This window comes from Leucoraja erinacea, chromosome 13 (genome assembly GCF_028641065.1).
Source record: "Leucoraja erinacea ecotype New England chromosome 13, Leri_hhj_1, whole genome shotgun sequence".
In the NCBI taxonomy this organism is placed as follows: domain Eukaryota; kingdom Metazoa; phylum Chordata; class Chondrichthyes; order Rajiformes; family Rajidae; genus Leucoraja; species Leucoraja erinaceus.
Genome location: NC_073389.1, coordinates 6,404,891 through 6,423,408, shown reverse-complemented (window position 1 = coordinate 6,423,408; position 18,518 = coordinate 6,404,891). Strand labels below are relative to the sequence as shown.

The 18,518-nt window shown below is 41.3% G+C and overlaps 1 protein-coding gene across 1 annotated transcript in view; it reads left to right on the top strand.

The window, feature by feature from the left end:
* Window positions 1-10,905, top strand: part of LOC129702581 (E3 ubiquitin-protein ligase DZIP3-like) — a 98,780-nt gene extending 87,875 nt beyond the window's left edge. The window contains exons 23-26 of the mRNA XM_055644367.1: window positions 955-1,082; window positions 5,105-5,207; window positions 7,651-7,746; window positions 10,695-10,905. Coding sequence (XP_055500342.1) covers window positions 955-1,082; window positions 5,105-5,207; window positions 7,651-7,746; window positions 10,695-10,790 — 423 coding nt within the window. The 3' untranslated portion in view covers window positions 10,791-10,905. The remainder of the gene's footprint in view (window positions 1-954; window positions 1,083-5,104; window positions 5,208-7,650; window positions 7,747-10,694) is intronic.
* The last annotated feature ends 7,613 nt before the right edge of the window (window positions 10,906-18,518 follow it).

Below are 18,518 nucleotides of genomic sequence, written 5' to 3'. Positions count from 1 at the left end.
GTTGAATTCATTGCAATTATCATGAAAAAGAATGAGAGGGGTCATCGTTGCAAGGTCAAACTACTGGCCACAGAGAGCAGAACAATAGAGAAGATCTAAACAGACAGAAGTTGTGATCTGTAATACTGCTTCCTGAGTGTCAATGTTGGTTAAAATTGGTACGAAGTGGCCAACCTGAGACATTCATTGGTATCTCCCTCATACTGCATAGTTCCTTGAAAGTGGCATCGCGGGTAGATAGGGTGATCAAGAAGACTTCAGCACATTGGCCTTCATCAGTCAGAGTATTGAATATAATGGTTGGCAGGTCATGTTACAGTTGCACAAGACAGTGGTCAGGCACATTTAGAGTATTGTGTTCAGTTTTGGTCACACAGTTATAGGAAAGATGCTGTTAAGCTGTAAAGGGTGCAGAGAAGATTTATGAGGAATTTGCCAGGAGTTGAGAGCCTGAGCTATAGGAGAGGTTGAACAGTATAGGACGTCATTCCTTGGAGCACATGAAGATGGGGGATGATCGTATACACCTCATTAAGATCATGGGAGGTATAGATAGGGTAAATGAACAGAGTCTTTTATCCAGAGTTGGAGAATCAAGAACCAGATTTAGACCAGCTTTAAGGTGAAAGGGGAAAGATTTAATAGGAACCTGAGAGGCAATTTTTTTTGCACAATAGGTGGTTGGCATATGGAACGAGCTGCAGGAGGATGTAGTTGAGACGGGTACTATCACAATTGTTGAAAAAAGCTTTTGTACAGGTACATGGATAAGATAGGTTTAGAGGGATATGGACCAAACGCAGGCATGTGGAACTAATGTAGTTGGGCATATTGGTCGGCATGGGCAAGTTGGGCCATAGGGCCCTTTTCCACATGTATGACCTTATGAATCTCTATTTTTCATATCTGTATACAAGTTTATTCAGGTTTATGAAATTTTACTTCTGTTCTTAGAAATCTGGGAAGAAAACGAGCTCTCAGGGTTTACCATTGTCCCAACACTCACACCAGGTGCACTCAGCTGCTCCATCTGCTACCATGATGACTCCAACAATCGGCCAGTTACATGGACACAGAAGCAGGTAAGTGTTAAAGTTTGGCATTATGTTTTAAGGTAGTTCCTGTTAATAATAGATTTTAATTTGTATTTTGATCTATTCCATTGAAATCTGGCCTCCTTCCATAAATGACTTTTTAGATTTGTGGCATTTAGTTGTCACTAAATATTTGGCAAACATTGTCCTTTGAAAATATGTCAGTGTGCTGCTACCTGAACCACCGCAGTTTGTATAATGAAGGTGACAACCATAGTGCCTTCAGGTAGAGAATCTCAGGATCTTGGGCCAGATCTGATGAAAGAACAGCAATATATTTTCAAGTCAGGATAATAGAGTCATGCACATGGAAACAGACCTTTCACTTAACTCATCCATGCCGACCAAGATGCCCAATCTAAGCTAGTCCCATTTGCCTCAATTTGGACCATATCCCTCTCAATCTTTTCTATCCAAATAATCGTCCAAATGTCTTTTACATGTTGTTATTGTACCTGCCTCAACCACCCTCTGGCAGCTCATTCTACATACGCAACACCAACTGTGCTAATCTGTAACCTGAAGGCAGTGTATGCGGATGTCCCATGCGAATGCTGCCCGTGACACTTGTGCAGGTCACGGGTTTAAAGAGGCTTAATGAGATGATGTAATGCAGGTTGTAGATAGCACAGTGTTAGTGGAAGGAGTTAATTGGCGCATAGACAACCATTTTACAAGCAATTGGTGGGTATGAAACTATGCTCCTTATGGTAAAGTTTATGGGAGTCAGAATGTGTGTCACTTGCTGCACGGTACCTGTCCTCAGTGTCGCGGTATTCTCCTGACTCAAGTTTCTAATCCCAAGATGTGATGGTGGGTAATTTTAAAGGCAAAGCAGGTTAGACTCGTAGCATGATCATTATATTGGAAACTACACAGAAAACAGGAGCAGTGAATGTCTGGTGGCACCTCCATTCTTACATCCAGTCAGTCCAGGCTGAAGCAATCTTCTCCTCAACACCATATCCCATCACTCTCGCAGTTTAAATGTCTATAAATCTACCTTTTGAATATATTCAAAGACTCCATTTATCCACAGATATCCGGGGCAGAGAATTTCACAATTCATGACAGAGAGAAAAAATTCCTTCTCATCTGTCGGAATTGGGCACAAATATTATACATAGTTTTGTTTAGAGATACGGCATGTAAACATGTCATTGGGCCCACTGTGTCCACACCAACCAGCAATCACCCGTATGCTAGTTCTATCCTATGCACTAGGGACAATTTGCGAAACCAAATTAACCTACAAACCTGCACGTCTTTAGACTGTGGGAGGAAACTAGAGCACCCGGAGAAAACCCACACGGTCACAGGGAGAAGGTACAAATTCCGTACAAACAGCACCCGTAGCCAGGATCAGACCCGGGGTCTCTGGCGCAGTAAGGCAGCATCTCTACCTCTGTGCTGCCCTATAACTCCAATCTTGAATATTGCAAAGGTCTTGTGTGCATGTAAGCACAGGTGATCATTATCTGAAGCGGTGTGAATAGATGTGAACATTGTTTGATCATCCGTCACCTGGGTGTAACGGTGGTAAATTGGCCTGTCAGAATTTGTTTTTTCATGGACAGGCGTGCCTGGTTTAAGTAGATGCCATCATTGTGGCTTCGTCAGAGCACCTTGGGATCCGAATCAGGACTAGAAGTCAGCTATGTCTGAATGACTTGCTACATCAAGTGTACAGTTGAATCTTGATTAGATTTAAAAAGTTACAAAATGTATGCTTTTTATTGATAATGTGTGCTTTTTCGGCACACACCTTTTCTCCTCTCTTTGTTGGGCTTGAGGGCCATGAGCCCATCTTAGTTGCCCTGGTGCTTTAGGGATAATCTTTTGTGAGATAATATATGAAGCTCACAAAGATCACAGGTTCAACTGGTCATCTGTACTCAGTTGATCATCTCAGTCAGTCAATGATAGTGATATCACAATTATCTTCATTTTTTTTAGTTTAGTCAGAGATTAACAGGACCAAGTTCGATTGCCAATTTCTCTCTGGGGAACATTCCTGGAATTGATTGTGTGTGGCAGTTAGATAAGAACAGAATTTGGCTCGACACTGTGACTGATGAGTTATTGGAATGTACTCATATCTCTGAAAATAAAATGTAATTTCTAAATACAGGTTAGATCATGACTCGGTAATCACTTTTTCCACGTTAAATTTCAACTCTCATCCATGCCATCAGGCAGGTTCTTTCTCAGCTGAGGGACTTAACAATGAATTTAAATAGATTTTCCTAATTCTGAAGTTGTTTTAAGTTCACCACTTAAGTAAATAATGTCATAGGGTCATAATTAATATCTGGTGTTGGGGCAGTGGCAGAAGAATTGTAATACACTGACATACTTGATACATAAGTTAGATATTATGGATTAAAAATTGGCAATTAATAATTTAAGGGCCTGTCCCACTTTCACGGCCTAATCCACGATCTCTGCCGAGTTTGCCCTTGACTCATACTCGCAGCTTGGTCGTCACGAGGTCGTAGGAGGTCATAGGTAGGTCGTAGCAGGCCGTGATGCTAGTCGTAGGTACTCGTGGCATCAAGTAGGTCGGGGCGTTTTTTCTAGCGTGATGAAAAATGTCCACGAGTAAAAAAGGTAGTGAATTAGGTCGTGAAAGTGGGACGGGCCCTTTAGGGAATTATTCATCTGCCCCAAGCCTCCACAATGGCATGCAGGAACGTGCCTGCTGATATATACCATGTCTTGATTGGTGAATATGTTTAGTTTGTGACTTTATTTGGAGCAGAAATAATATGTGAATGCTTCATTGAGCATAATTCCGACTGGTAATTACGCACTTCGTCTGATGTTCCCTAATATCATAATTAGGGAAGCAAAGTTTCTGTCCCAACTAACCACATCCTGTCTGAACTATCACCCTGTCCCCAATTCTCTGAAAGTAGCTATAGAAGTACATAGAGAAGGAAAGAAGGCATATGGTATGTTTGCCTTCATCAGATGAGTATAAGAGTCAGGAAGTCCTGTTGTAATTTCATAGAACTTTGGTTGGGTTACATTTGGAATACTTGTGCAGTTCTGGTTGCCCCATTACAGGAAGGATGTGGAGGCTTTGTAGAAGGTGCACAAGAGAACTAGAATATTGCTTGAATTAGAGGGTATTAGCTACAGGGAGCGGTTGGACAAACTTGGATTGCTTTCTCTGGAACATCAGAGGTTGAGGGGAGACCTGATAGAACCAAATAAACTTATGAGAGGCATAGATATAGTCAGTACTTTTTTCCCAGGTTGGAACTGTGAAAGAGCAGGTGACATGGGTTTAAGATGAGCAGGCAAAGCTTTATGGAAATGTACAATGCAAGTTTTGCAAATAAAGGGCCTGCCCTATTTTTTCGACGACTGTCACAGTCGTAGCAGGTCGCCGAAAAAGTGGCTACTGGAACCCCCCCCCCCACCCCCAAGACAATGTCTACGACAAGCTATTACAACCTACCACCTAGTCGACGGCAAGCTACCGACAACCGGCGACCCATTGGGACGTCCACCTACGACCACACCTACTACAACCACACAGGCAACAAGCTAGGACACGCAACGACCCTGTCGTCGCTAACTGAAGACAATTCAGTCGCCGGTACCTGTCGCCGGTTGACGTAGGTAGCCGCCAATGGAATTCACCGAAGTCAGCACCAACGTCAACTGGCAACAACCTGCGCCATCCTTGTGACAACCTACGACAGCAACTACAACAGGAGAAGACAAGCTACGTCAAGCCCACAGTCGCCGAAAAGTTTGGAACATTTCAAAATCCAGCGGCGACCAGAAAAACGTTACGACTCTTTAGGCAACTTGAGGAGACGACTCGCAGCCATATAGGCGTCGCCCCGCGACCATGTGGCGACAATCTTGTTACCTGTAGTCGCCGATAAAATCGCTTAAGTGGGACAGGGGCTTTAAGGTTCACTGTTCAAAGAAGGTGTGTTCGAATTCCTTGACATTTGCCTGTACAACATTCTGTAATATAATTTCTCTTTTAGATCAGAGTTGAGCAACTTTGATGATCCAGGACTAATGGAGCAGGACTTGTGGTTGGGTCTTGAATATCACAAAGCCGCTAACCAGATTGTGCAACGACCGGAGGTATGAAATAAAATTGTTATTGATTATGTTTCAACAATATCATCACTGGAATGGCTAATGAGCCACATATTGTGTTCTGCTCAGCTGAATACATTATATTTCTTTATTTTTGAACAAGCTACAGTGGAGTAGGCACCATGGGATAGAACTTTACCCTCAGTCGTGACGCTTCAGAAATTGAAGCCAACTAGACGCAATTTCAAAAATGGAGCACAGTATGCTTAACCACTAAATCACACATTTATGACATAAAATTATGAATTCATTTTTACCCCACTGTCTTCAAAAACTAATTAAAAATAGAAAAAGCTCTTCAGTATAATGAAAACACCGGAGTAAATGCATCATAGAGAATGGTGCTAATCGTTTTGTGGTGCATCAGGGGATTGTTTTGAAAGCTACAGAAGATGAATTATACTGGGCAGCAATAACTCTGGTAAGGAAGAGCAAGATCAACCAGGATCACTGCTGGTAACTGCTGTCCGCTGATTCCAGATCAAAAGTACACTGTTTATTTGAACCAAAATGGATATTGACTTCGCCCCACGGTGAAATAGTCAGCACTTTGAGTCATTGAGTGATACAGTGTGGAAACTGGCCCTTCAGCCCAACTTGCCAACACCGGCCAACAATGTCCCAGCTGCACTAGTCCCACTTGCCTTCCAAACCTGTCCTATCCATGTACCTGTCCAACTGTTTCTTAAACGATGGGATAGTCCCAGCCTCAACTACCTCCTCTGGCAGCTTGTTGCATACACCCACCACCCTTTATGTGAAAATGTTCCTCGGATTCCTATCAAATCTGTTCCCTCTCACCTTGAACCGATATCCTCTGGTCCTCTATTCCCCTACTCTGGGCAAAAGACTCTGTTTATCTACCCGATCTATTCCTCTCATGATTTTGTACACCTCTATAAGATCACCCCTCATCCTCCTGCGCTCCATGGAATAGAGACCCAGCCTACTCAACCTCTCCCTATAGCTCACACCCTCGAGTCCTGGCAACATCCTCATAAATCATTTCTGAACCCTTTGAAGCTTGACAATATCTTTCCTATAACATGATGCCCAGAACTGAACACAATATTTTAGATGCGGTCTCACCAACATCTTGTACAACTGCAACATGACCTCCCAACTTCTATACTCAATACTCTGACTGATGTAGGCCAAAGTGCCAAAAGCCTTTTTGACCACCTTATCTACCTGTGACTTGACCTTCAAGGAACCATGCACCTGCACTCCTAGATCCCTCTGCTCTAGCCCATGGGGTGAAATTTAGTTTTGGGAGTGCAAGATAAATGGTATCACATCATTAAAGTGCAAGAGGAATGGTATCACATCAACCACATATATCCTGCATGATCTTGCATATTCCTTTGACCACAGTTGAACTTGATTTTCTGTTGGGCAAGCAATGCCTATGCCCTCTATTCACTGAATGAATTTATACACATACATGTCAAAAAAACTGCACAGGCCAATTACTGGCAGAATGTGTGTGTTTATTTTGATGCTTCAGCTTCAGAACTGTCTGCAGAAGAGATGGGGAATAAAATAAGAGAAAATTATGAAGGAAGATACCATTTGCACATGTCAACACCTATCGTGGTATGTTTGCATGTAGTTCAGACATGCATGACCTGCGGAAGATACAGGCCAAGAACCTGAAGTTCATCGGGCGTTTCACTTGCAGTAGTTGTGTCCAGCTACAATAAATGTTGTGGAATGGCAGTGACAGAGTTTGGAGATTTCATGTTCTTGATTGAACAGATTTTGCAGAGGATGGCAGCAACAGAGCAGAATGATAGGTGAGCAACAATTGCCAACACAAGCAGCCTGGTTGCCGAAGTGGATTGGATCCAGGCATTGTGATGTGTAGTTGTACATGGTGACCCATGGCTCTGATCAGTGGATGATGTTCAGTAAAGGGCCTGTCCCACTTTCACGACCTAATTTACGACCTCTGCCAAGTTTGCTCATACTCGCAACATGGTCATCACAAGGTCGTAGGAGGTCGTAGGTAGGTTGTGATGCTAGTCGTAGGTACTCGTAGCATCAAGTAGGTCGGGGCCTTTTTCTAGCATGATGAAAAATGTCCATGAGTAAAAAAGGTCGTGAATTAGGTCATGAAAGTGGGACGGGCCCTTAACTGAGTATAAAAGGGTCAAGTCAAGTTTATTCGTCACATACACATACGAGATGTGCAGTGAAATGAACAGTGGCAATGCTCGCGGACTTTGTGCAAAAAGACAAACAAACAAACAAACAACTGTGATATCTCTGATGCAGGTGATGTGTGCCCACTTCAACCCGCTCCTCACTTCAAGGAAAACACAAATATCTGTGACCAACAGTAGTTCTCGCCTGAAATTCAAACTTTATTAAACCCAAAGGTTCTTAGTATTTTAATCTATGTTAACTTTGTAATTTTGTTCCTCAGAGTATTGAGGAAGATCCTTGCGTCATTTGCCATGAAGAGTTAGTTCCCTTAGACGATTGCTATCAACTGGAATGCAAGCATATTTTCCACAAAAAGGTGGGTGTACATTTAATTGTTGCACAACTGCTTGTTCAGCATCGATATATTTGTTGTTAATAACTTGAAATGTAATAATGCTTAAATAATCAGACATACTTAAAATGTCAATGACAGACAATTAAGGAGAATGGTATCCTAGAGCATGTCGCAGTGATGTTATTACATGATAAACATTGTTCTGCCTCATCTCTTATCATCGAGAGCATAATTGAAAATTACCACTGTTGCTATTCAATCAGATAACAAATCAGCCTCTTGCACAATTATTCAGTCTAGCATTAAAACAGGGAATTTTGACTTTTTGTAACTGCCTGTTTGAAGGCGTATGTTTTTGCAAATTAACACTGCCTCTGCTTCAGGTGAGATCCTTAAATTAACCTAAATTATTCAGTCAGCAAGAGGGCATGTATTTTTCCAATGCACTTGAAGTAAATTGATATTTATTGCATAATTACGCCATTCATTGGTGACGTTGAGATCAAATGTGAAAATCTGCAACAGACCAGATCTATGTTGGATCTTCCGAGATTAAAACACTGCACCCTAAGATAAAATGAAAGATAAAGGCATTCTTTTTGTGCTTTGTTCCTGATCTGCTTTAACGATAATTAGAAGTACTTTCAGGCTGCAAATTTCCCAAAAGGAGCAGCATTTAAACTTTAATTAGCTATGTATTGTACTTAGAATAACAATTGTTACAGTAATATTGTGGCATTAAAATATAGCTGTGTGTTTTGGCCAGAATTTCAGGCCAGACCAGATTTCTTTATTTTTTCCCTTGATGGAAAAGGTATCCTCATACCCCAGCCCCTGGATTTAGACACATGTTAATTGTAATAATAATTGTAATTCATTTATTAGCCAAGTATGTAAACATACAAGGAATTTGATTTGCCAACATTTATACAAAAAGCAACAAGAAACATAACTACATAAAGATTAAACATAAACAGCCACCACAGCGGTGTGTGAGAATCCCCAGGGCACACAGCATAAGCGGAGACCCACAGCCATCAGTTCAATGTCCGGGCCACACACACGCTCCTTCACCATGATGTGACCAGAGTTGTATCGACCGACCACTGTCACTCTCTCTGCAGTCCCGGTCCACCCGAACAGTCAGAAAGCCGTCCACACTCGCACCAGACTCTGGGATGTTCTCATGGCGAGATGTCCCCACAAACACCGAGATCACTGCACTCACAGCAATCGCTCCGAGTCCCCACTTTCCTCACTGTGATGGAAGGCAAATAACTTATACCTTCTTTTCTCCCGCGGTCGGGGCAATCAAAACTTCCGTAGTCGGGGCGATCGAAGCTTCCGCATCGGGACGATCAAACCTCCCGCGATTGGGGCGGTCAAAGCTCCTGCGGTTGGAGCTCCCGCAGTCGATCCCTAACAAAAGGACGGCCAGCTCCACGATGTTAAAGCTGCAGTGCAGGCGGAGATACAATGAAAAAGCCGCATCTCTGTGGAGGAAAGAGATTCTCCCAACCCACTCCCCCACCCTCACATAATGCAAGTAAACACAGACCAAAACATCTGCCATGTACGGCGCCTGTTGAAGGAACATTGATATACAGGCACCCCCCCGAATTGTGTAATAGGTGGCTTGCATAGACTCGTACTTATGTAAGCATTCTTCAAGCCAACTAATGCCCATTTGGTCTCCGCATTGTAGCTCTCCAGTGGTCTCCACATCGAATAGTTCATTTACTCATGCGCAGTAGCACATCTGTTTTCGATTTGCATAACATGCAACTAATGCAAGGACGTAATCCTTACGTGGGTCATGGAGCGTCTGCATAATGAGTGATGCAGGTGTTTGACTTGGAGGTAAACCCCTATACGCAGTGGTGTTCCAACACACTATTGACCTTCCCTACCTAGTTATCACACCTGCCAAACAACAATCTATCAGATTAAAAATTAAACTGCAGGTCAAGCAGCATCTGTGGAGGCAAAGTTGATGTTTCAGGTTGAGACCCTGCATCAAGACATCAAGATCTGTCGGATGCAGCTGAAATACATTTTATGAAGTAAATGCCGCTGTGATGGTGATGGAGGAAATATTTGTTTTAATAATTAATAGAGTGCCTGTCAAGTGGGTTGCTTTGTTCTGGGATGGGTCTTGTTCTTAATCTTAATGATGGTAGAAATACTCTAAAATATTACAAATAAACATTTTAGATTTAATATGTTTTTAAATTGGAACACAATTTTTAATGGTTTTTAAGATGTTTTATACTTTGACCCAAAAAATCATTTCAAATAACCTGCAGAAATGTCAAACAAAATAGGTAATACTTGTTTTATGCACACAGTTAAACATTCTGTGTACATGTTAAATAATTGAACAATATTACACTGTAGAATTTTGAGGTGAGCATAAGGAAATTAAAACAGATGAGGCAGGAATAATCTCTATCATATGCAATAAAATATTTTGAAGAACAGACTGTCTTCACTATTTTTGTTATTAATACTATATAAAATGTTTGGACATTATAAATCCTAGGACTTGATGTTGTATCATGTCACCATTGAAGATGGTCAACTGGATTTCGAAGGTAGACAAAAATGCTGGAGAAACTCAGCGGGTGCGGCAGCATCTATGGAGCGAAGGAAATAGGCGACGTTTCGAGCCGAGTTTCTTCAGCATTTTTGTCTACCTTCGATTTTCCAGCATCTGCAGTTCCTTCTTGAACATGTCAACTGAATTTCCTTAGATTAAATAACTTAGCCACAAAGAATAGCTAAAGAACGTGTTCTATTATAACTTGCTTAGTGCCAATATAAGTACATTGGCAGACACCAGTGGGTTTTTTTCTTTAATTTGTTAAAATAATGTTATCGATCTTCCAGAAATGTGACTATAATATAGATATTTCTGTATTGCCTCCAAGCATTATTTAACAGTAACTGAAAACCTTTTTTCCTTGTAGTGTATTGATTACTGGCTGAAGGAACAAAGCACATGTCCTATCTGCAGGATTCTTGTATTAAAGCCAGAGGACTACCCGCAGCTGCCAAAAAAATAAGGTTATCCTAAAAGAAACAATATGCAAACAAGAATAACTGTTGGCTTATTAAAATTACTGTGTTTAAAATGTACAAACGGAATAAAATTATTCTTTCAAATTTGCTATTACAAAACTTGATTGTGCTATTTTGAAGATCTCTGTTCACTGTTGATCCTTGGATTCTTGTCTGTTTAGTTTAGAAATGCAGCGCAGAAACAGGCCCTTCGGCCCACCGAGTCTGCACCGACCAGCGATCCCTGCTCAATAACAATCTTACACACACTAGGGACAATTTTACATTTATACCAAACCAATTAACCTACAAACCTGTTCGTCTTTGGAGTGTGGGAGGAAACTGAAGATCTCGGAGAAAACACACACAGTCACGGGGAGAGCATATAAACTCCATACAGACAGCACCAGTATTCAGGAACGCACCCGGGTCTCTGGAGCTGTAAGGCAGCAGCACTACCGCTGGGCCACCATGCCGCCCTGTCTGGTGTGCATTTATCTTGTGATTGCTCTGGAAGTCATTTTATTTCGTTTCTCATAGCCCGTTGTTGTGCTTTGGAATCAGCAGTGCATTGCTCCCTAGAGGAACTTAGAAATTGTAGAAAGTAGAGAGAACATTCAATCTCTCCTTTATTTTTAGTTTTAAAGTACACAACAAAGTATTCTGACTCAGACTTAAATGCAGAAACTTTTGGTTTTCATTTTCTTTGTATCTAGGGGTTTAAACATAAACTCCACTGAACTGCCAAGCTCACTTGACTCCACAGAAGCAGAGTTAGTTGCTGTGAATGAATCTGAATTGAAGGCAGAACTGTATTTGTTCCTTTGGAGAGTACAAAAGAGAAACCTAAAATTGACACAAGCCGACAAGATAATTTCCACAGAAAATGTACTCAAAACAATTGAGGGAAACTTGACACGGTTAGAAGTATATTGTGGAAGTTAAGAAAGTTCCTGTTATGTTAATGTCAATATATTATTTTAATTGCTTTTTAACCCTACTGTGTTTTTTGGAGAGTGGATATACATTTGAGAGAATTACAATAATTATGCATTTCCATAATTATTCATTAAACAGTGCAGCCTCTACCCTCTCATGGCAGATCCTGCACTTTTGTCACTCGTTTAATATTCAAATCAGTTGAAATATTCACCATCTCTGATAAAGATTCATTTATATACCATTCAATCTATTTATTTATTCAACAAGAATATAATGATTCAGTTACTTTCAAAATGAATTGTATTTATTCAGTACTTTTTCAAACTGAAATGTCAAAATCATTAATACACAATAAATAACTATTAAGGTGTATGAGTTAATGTGGTAGCATTAGTACAGTTTTATAAACAGTATCCAGATTAATGGCCCGTTCCATTTTGTGTTGTTGGTTGAAGAGATATTGTTCGGTAGCACATTCTTTATTGTTAGAGAACTTACAATGGTGCACAATTAATGCCTCGCAGCAAATTATCTCCTCATTGAGAGAAAACTAAAATGGAAATGTTCCCCTACGGCAGTACCTCCAGAACCTGTAGCATCTGCTGTCAAGAATGACGGGCAACAATTGCGGAGTAGACTCGATGGGCTGAATGGTCTCATTCTGCTCCTTTGCTTATGCTTGTACGGGAACACCACCTTCAAATTCTAGACTATCCTATCTTGGAAATATATTGTAATAAAAATGAACTGCAGATGCTGATTTATACTGATCAGTCTGAAGAAGGGCCCTGACTCTCCATTTTCCCCTGACCCGATGAGTTACCCAAGCATTTTGTGTCTATCTTTGGAAACAGATTGTTTCGGTCTAAATGCTGGGACTGCCAACCCAACACTACTGTAGATGGACCTTCATTACAAGCATGTGTAGGAAGGAACTGCAAATGCAGTTTTAAACTGAAGATAGACACAAAAAGTTGGAGTAACTCAGTGGGACAGGCAGCATCTCGAGAGAGAAGGAATGGGTGATGTTTCGGGTCGAGATTCTTCTTCAGATTGAAAGTCACTGGAAAGGGAAACAGATATAAATGATGATATAAGAATATAGAACTGAATGAAAGATATGCAAAAAAGTAACAGTGATAAAGGAAACAGGCCATTGTTAGCTGAATACTGGATGAAAATCAGAAGCTGATGCTACGGGGGGTGGAGTGAGAGGGAATATCGGGGTTACTTGAAGTTAGAGAAATCAATGTTCATACCACTGGGCTGTAAGCGGCCCAAGCGAAATATGAATTTGCCGTTCCCCCAATTTGCGTTTAGCCTCACTCTGACAATGGAGGAGACCTAGGACAGAAAGGTCAGTGTGAGAATGGGAAGGAGAATTAAAGTGTGTAGCAGACTGGGTGATCAGGTAGGCTCAGGCGGGCTGAGCAAAGGTGATACGCGAAACGGTCGCCTAGTCTGCGTTTGGTCTCGCCGATGTATAAGAGTCCACATCTTATACAACGGATACAGTAGATGAGGTTGGAGGAGGTGCAAGTGAGGCTCTGCCTAACCTGAAAGGACTGTCGGAGTCCCTGGACCTGCCTCCCCTTTATTCATTAACTTCACCACCAATTTCCATCCTGCACTCAAACCCATTTGGACCTTCTCCGACATCTCCCTCCCCTTTTTTGATCTCACAGTCTCCATCACATGAGATAAGACTATCGACTCCCACAGCTATCTCGACTACTCTTCTTCCCACCCTGCTTACTGCAAAGACTATCCTCTACTCCCAATTCCTCCATCTGCGCCCAAGATGAAATGTTCCATACCAGGACATCTGAGATGTCCTCATTCTTTAGAGAACGGGGGTTCCTCTCTCCCATCATAGATGAGGCCCTCACACATGTCTCCTCGGTACCTCGCAGCTCCGTCCTTACTCCCCTTCCCCCTAGTCCTTACCTTTCACCCCATCAGCCGTTGCATACAACACATAATCCTCCGACATTTTTGCCACCTCCAACGGGATACCACCACTAGTTCCATCTTCTCATCTCCACCCCTTTCCACCTTTCTCAGAGGCCGTTCCCTTCAGAACTCCCTGGTTAACTCATCCCTTCCCAACCAAACCAGTTCAGTCCGTCTGGACCCATCTGATCTCCCAGTTGCTAAACACTTTAATTCCCCTTCCCATTCCCACACTGACCTTTCTGTCCTCTGTCTCCTCCATTGTCAGAGTGAGGCTAAACGCAAATTGGAGGAACAGCATCTCATATTTCTCTTGGGCAGCTTATAGCCCAGTGGTATAATAATTGATTTCTCGAACATCAAATAACCCCGGCATTCCCTCTCACTTCATCCTTCCCCAATCCAAGTCGCACCAGCTTCTCGTTTTCACCCAACAAACTGCTAACAATGGCCTGATTCCTTTACATTTTTGGATATTTCATTCATTGTTCTATATCTTCTGTATCTCTCGTTTCCCTTTCCCGTGACTTTCAGTCTGAAGAAGGGTCTCGACCCGAAACATCACCCATTCCTTCTCTCCAGAGATGCTGCCTGTCCCGCTTAGTTACTCCAACTTTTTGTGTCTATTTCATTAGAAGCATTTCAGTAGTTCAAGTAGGCGACTCACCACCACTTCTCGACCACAACAAAGCCAGCAAAGCCAAGTTCCAAACAAAATAATAAAAAAACTGAATGAGTCTTTTTAAAACATAGAAAAGGCAGGAACGTGATTAGTTTTATCTGAATATTTTAACATTTTTTCTCATTACAAACCAAGATTGGGTTTGTATTGTTTCCAAATGAATAACATTTCTTGGGAATGTAGTTGCATTATAAATAATACACTAATTAAAATGGATCAGATAAAAGTCATTCCTAATAAACGCTATCTTAAAAATTCTGCTTAAGTGAAAATGTAATTGAATAAAACTGTACTACAGAACATGAGTTCTTCTTGCGTGGAGGTCTCAATCCATGCCTCATTGCTGTTTTTGAGCACACATCTGAAGGGGGCAGCATAAGCACTGCATGGAAGAGCTGCTTCCAAGAGAATGCTGATCATCTGGAAATGAATGTAACAATCTCACTTTGCATCAGCTTAAACTAGTCAGAGAAGCAAGATTTATTTTATATTCTACCTGATAAAATAATTTGTAGATTTCTTCGATGTTTTACTAGATTTGAGCTTGATGTACATTTTTGTACAATTAGATCACATGTCAGTTTCCAATGTTCTGCACAGGAGACGTATATTCAGTTACATTATAAAGTATGTCCTGTTAAGCACTGCTTTAATGGTGAATTGTGAATAGTTCAGCTGACTGGGATTCCCCTGGGGTTGCTACCTTTCTCGTAATGGACCGGGAAGTCTGATTATTTTGACTAGACTGTCTGGAAATTCCTCAAATGGAAACTGGATACCATAACTTCAGAGTGTAAAGTTTTAGTCTTTTTTTTAGTTTGTCACCTTTGTTGCTGAGAGAATTAAGGATGATAATTCCAGAGGTTCTGGCATCAGTTTTATAATTCTCTTCAGATAAAAGCGTGGTTCTAGCAGATGACAATATTTTAAATATAAACTTCCCTACTCAAAAAAAAGTAAAGGGAATAAACTGATCATGTGAATTGTTAAGGTGGGTATATCCCTAAAGACAATAATCTGGAGTGAAATTAATTGGGAAAATATTGGCAAATATTAAATCCAACATTGATTAATTACAATAAGCAGATGTTTGAAGGTAGACAAAAATGCTGGAGAAACTCAGCGGGTGATGCAGCATCTACAGTGGCTTGCAAAAGTATTCATACCCCTTGAACTTTTCCACATTTTGTCACGTTAAAACCACAAACGTAAATGTATTTTATTGGGATTTTATGTGATAGACCAACACAAAGTGGCGCATAATTGTGAAGTGGAAGGAAAATGGTTTTACATGGTTTTCAATTTTTTTTACAAATAAAAAAGTGTAAAGTGTGGCGTGCAAAAGTATTCAGCCCCCTTTACTCTGATACCCCTAAATAAAATCCAGTGCAACCAATTGCCTTCAGAAGTCACCTAATTAGTAAATAGAGTCCACTTGTGTGTAATCTAATCTCAGTATAAATACAGCTGTTCTGTGAAGGCCTCAGAGGTTTGTTAGAGAACATTAGTGAACAAACAGCATCAGGAAGCCCAAGGAACACACCAGACAGGCCAGGGATAAAGTTGTGGAGAAGTTTAAAGGGTTAGATTATAAAAAAATATCCCAAGCTTTGAACATCTTACGACTGTTCAATCCATCATCTTACACTGTTCAATCCATCATCCGAAAATGGAAAGAGTATGGCACAACTGCAAACCTACCAAGACATGGCTGTCCACCTAAACTGACAGGCCGGGCAAGGAGAGCATTGATCAGAGAAGCAGCCAAGAGGCCCATGGTAACTCTGGAGGAGCTGCAGAGATCCACAGCTCAGGTGGGAGAATCTGTCCACAGGACAACTATTAGTCGTGCACTCCACAAATCGGGCCTTTATGGAAGAGTGGCAAGAAGAAAGCCGTTGTTGAAAAAGAGCCATAAGAAGTCCAGTTTGCAGTTTGCCACAAGCCATGTGGGGGACACAGCAAACATGTGGAGGAACGTGCTCTGGTCAGGTGAGACCAAAATTGAAGTTTTTAGCCTAAATGCAAAACGCTATGTGTGGCGGAAAACTAACACTGCACATCACCCTGAACACACCATCCCCACTGTGAAACATGGTGGTGGCAGCATCATGCTGTGGGGATGCTTTTCTTCAGCAGGGACAGGGAAGCTGGTCAGAGTTGATGGGAAGATGGATGGAGCCAAATACAGGGCAATCTTGGAAGAAAACCTGTTAGAGTCTGCAAAAGACTTGAGACTGGGGCGGAGGTTCACCTTCCAGCAGGGCAACGACCCTAAACATATAGCCAGAGCTACAATGGAATGGTTTAGATCAAAGCATATTCATGTGTTAGAATGGCCCAGTCAAAGTCCAGACCTAAATCCAATTGAGAATCTCTGGCAAGACTTGAAAATTGCTGTTCACAGACGCTCTCCATCCAATCTGACTTTGCTTGAGCTATTTTGCAAAGAAGAATGGGCAAAAATTTCAGTCTCTAGATGTGCAAAGCTGGTAGAGATATACCCCAAAAGACTTGCAGCTGTAATTGTAGTGAAAGGTGGTTCTACAAAGTATTGACTCAGGGGGGCTGAATACTTTTGCACGCCACACTTTTCAGTTTTTTATTTGTAAAAAAATTTGAAAACCATGTATCATTTTCCTTCCACTTCACAATTATGCACCACTTTGTGTTGGTGTATCACATAAAATCCCAATAAAATACATTTACGTTTGTGGTTGTAACGTGACAAAATGTGGAAAAGTTCAAGGGGTATGAATACTTTTGCAAGCCACTGTACGGAGCGAAGGAAATAGGCGACGTTTCGGGGCGAGACCCTTCTTCAATTCTGGTGAACTAACAGTCTGTGCCCCAAACTTATTGGGATTAAATTCCATCTGATTCTCTGCCTATTTTACCACCTCATCAAGACCATCAAGACTATCCTCATTCTTAACAACTTCACCTGATTTGCAAACATATCAGTCATACCTTCTACATTAACCTACATTCATATCCAAAAATGTTAATGTAAATAACAAACAGCAAGGGTGTCAACACTGATCCGTGTGGTACATCACAGGGTACATGCTTCCATGCACAAAAACAATGCACCCTCACACACTGCCTCTTAGAAGCAACCGAATTTTGGATCAGATTGCCAGCTTGCCTTGGATATCAAAGATATTCAATATTGAACCTTATCAAAGGCCTTACTGGACTCCATATACAGTAGACTACATCAATCACATTGCCCTCATCAATATATTTTGTTGAAATATATTTTATTGGAAGAACTCAGTGGGTCAGGCAGCATCTCTGGAGACAAAAAGTGCAAGTTGATGCCCTGCATTAGGATTGAGAGGAAAGGTGGGCAGTATATTGATGTTTGAGGGAGAGATAGGAGAGAGGCTGGGGACGATGGGTGAAACTAGATAGGGTGGTGAGGATGATGATGACATGGATCCAGGTGGGAATGGAGGGGGATGGGAAAGGTGAACAAAGGAAGAAGAAAACAGTATAAATAGATTTGTTGTCAGCTGCTCCAAGCACAAACTCTGCAATAATCATTAGAGAGACACATTGAAGCCCACATTAAAAGCACGCAAATTAATATCATGTTTGGCCCTCAAGCGGCAGCTGAAGTAAGCCAAAAACCTACAGTTGTTCAGATTTGCTACCAAGAATTACACCATCCAATTCACAGGACAACAAAGGAGAGGCAGTAAATGGTAACATGAGAATGCCAAGAATGAATAAAGAAAAAAGAATTAGGTAACTCATCACTGGCCAACAATGTGACGGCCTAATCAGTCAGGACCCTTCTTGCCAACAAAGCCATTGTGACTGATCTATTTCCATTAATAACAAAGGAACTCTGACTCTGATATCTCTAATTAATCTACCCCTATATTCATTTTTTGGATTAAAAACAATCCCTCAAGACACATGAATATGTCTAAGGTTGACATGTGAACATGCCTTCCCCAGCGATGCGGCGTGTAATGAAGTATTCTCCTGTTTATGCCCAGGAGCTAGAACAAGACTGGAAACTCAGGCGGCTGCTTAAATAGCAGCTAAAAGCATGAATGAATAATTGATTTTTAAAAAGCTAAACCCTGCTGTTCAAATTGGTTGAAAAATGGTCCAAATAATTCCAACAGGTCATTATCAATTA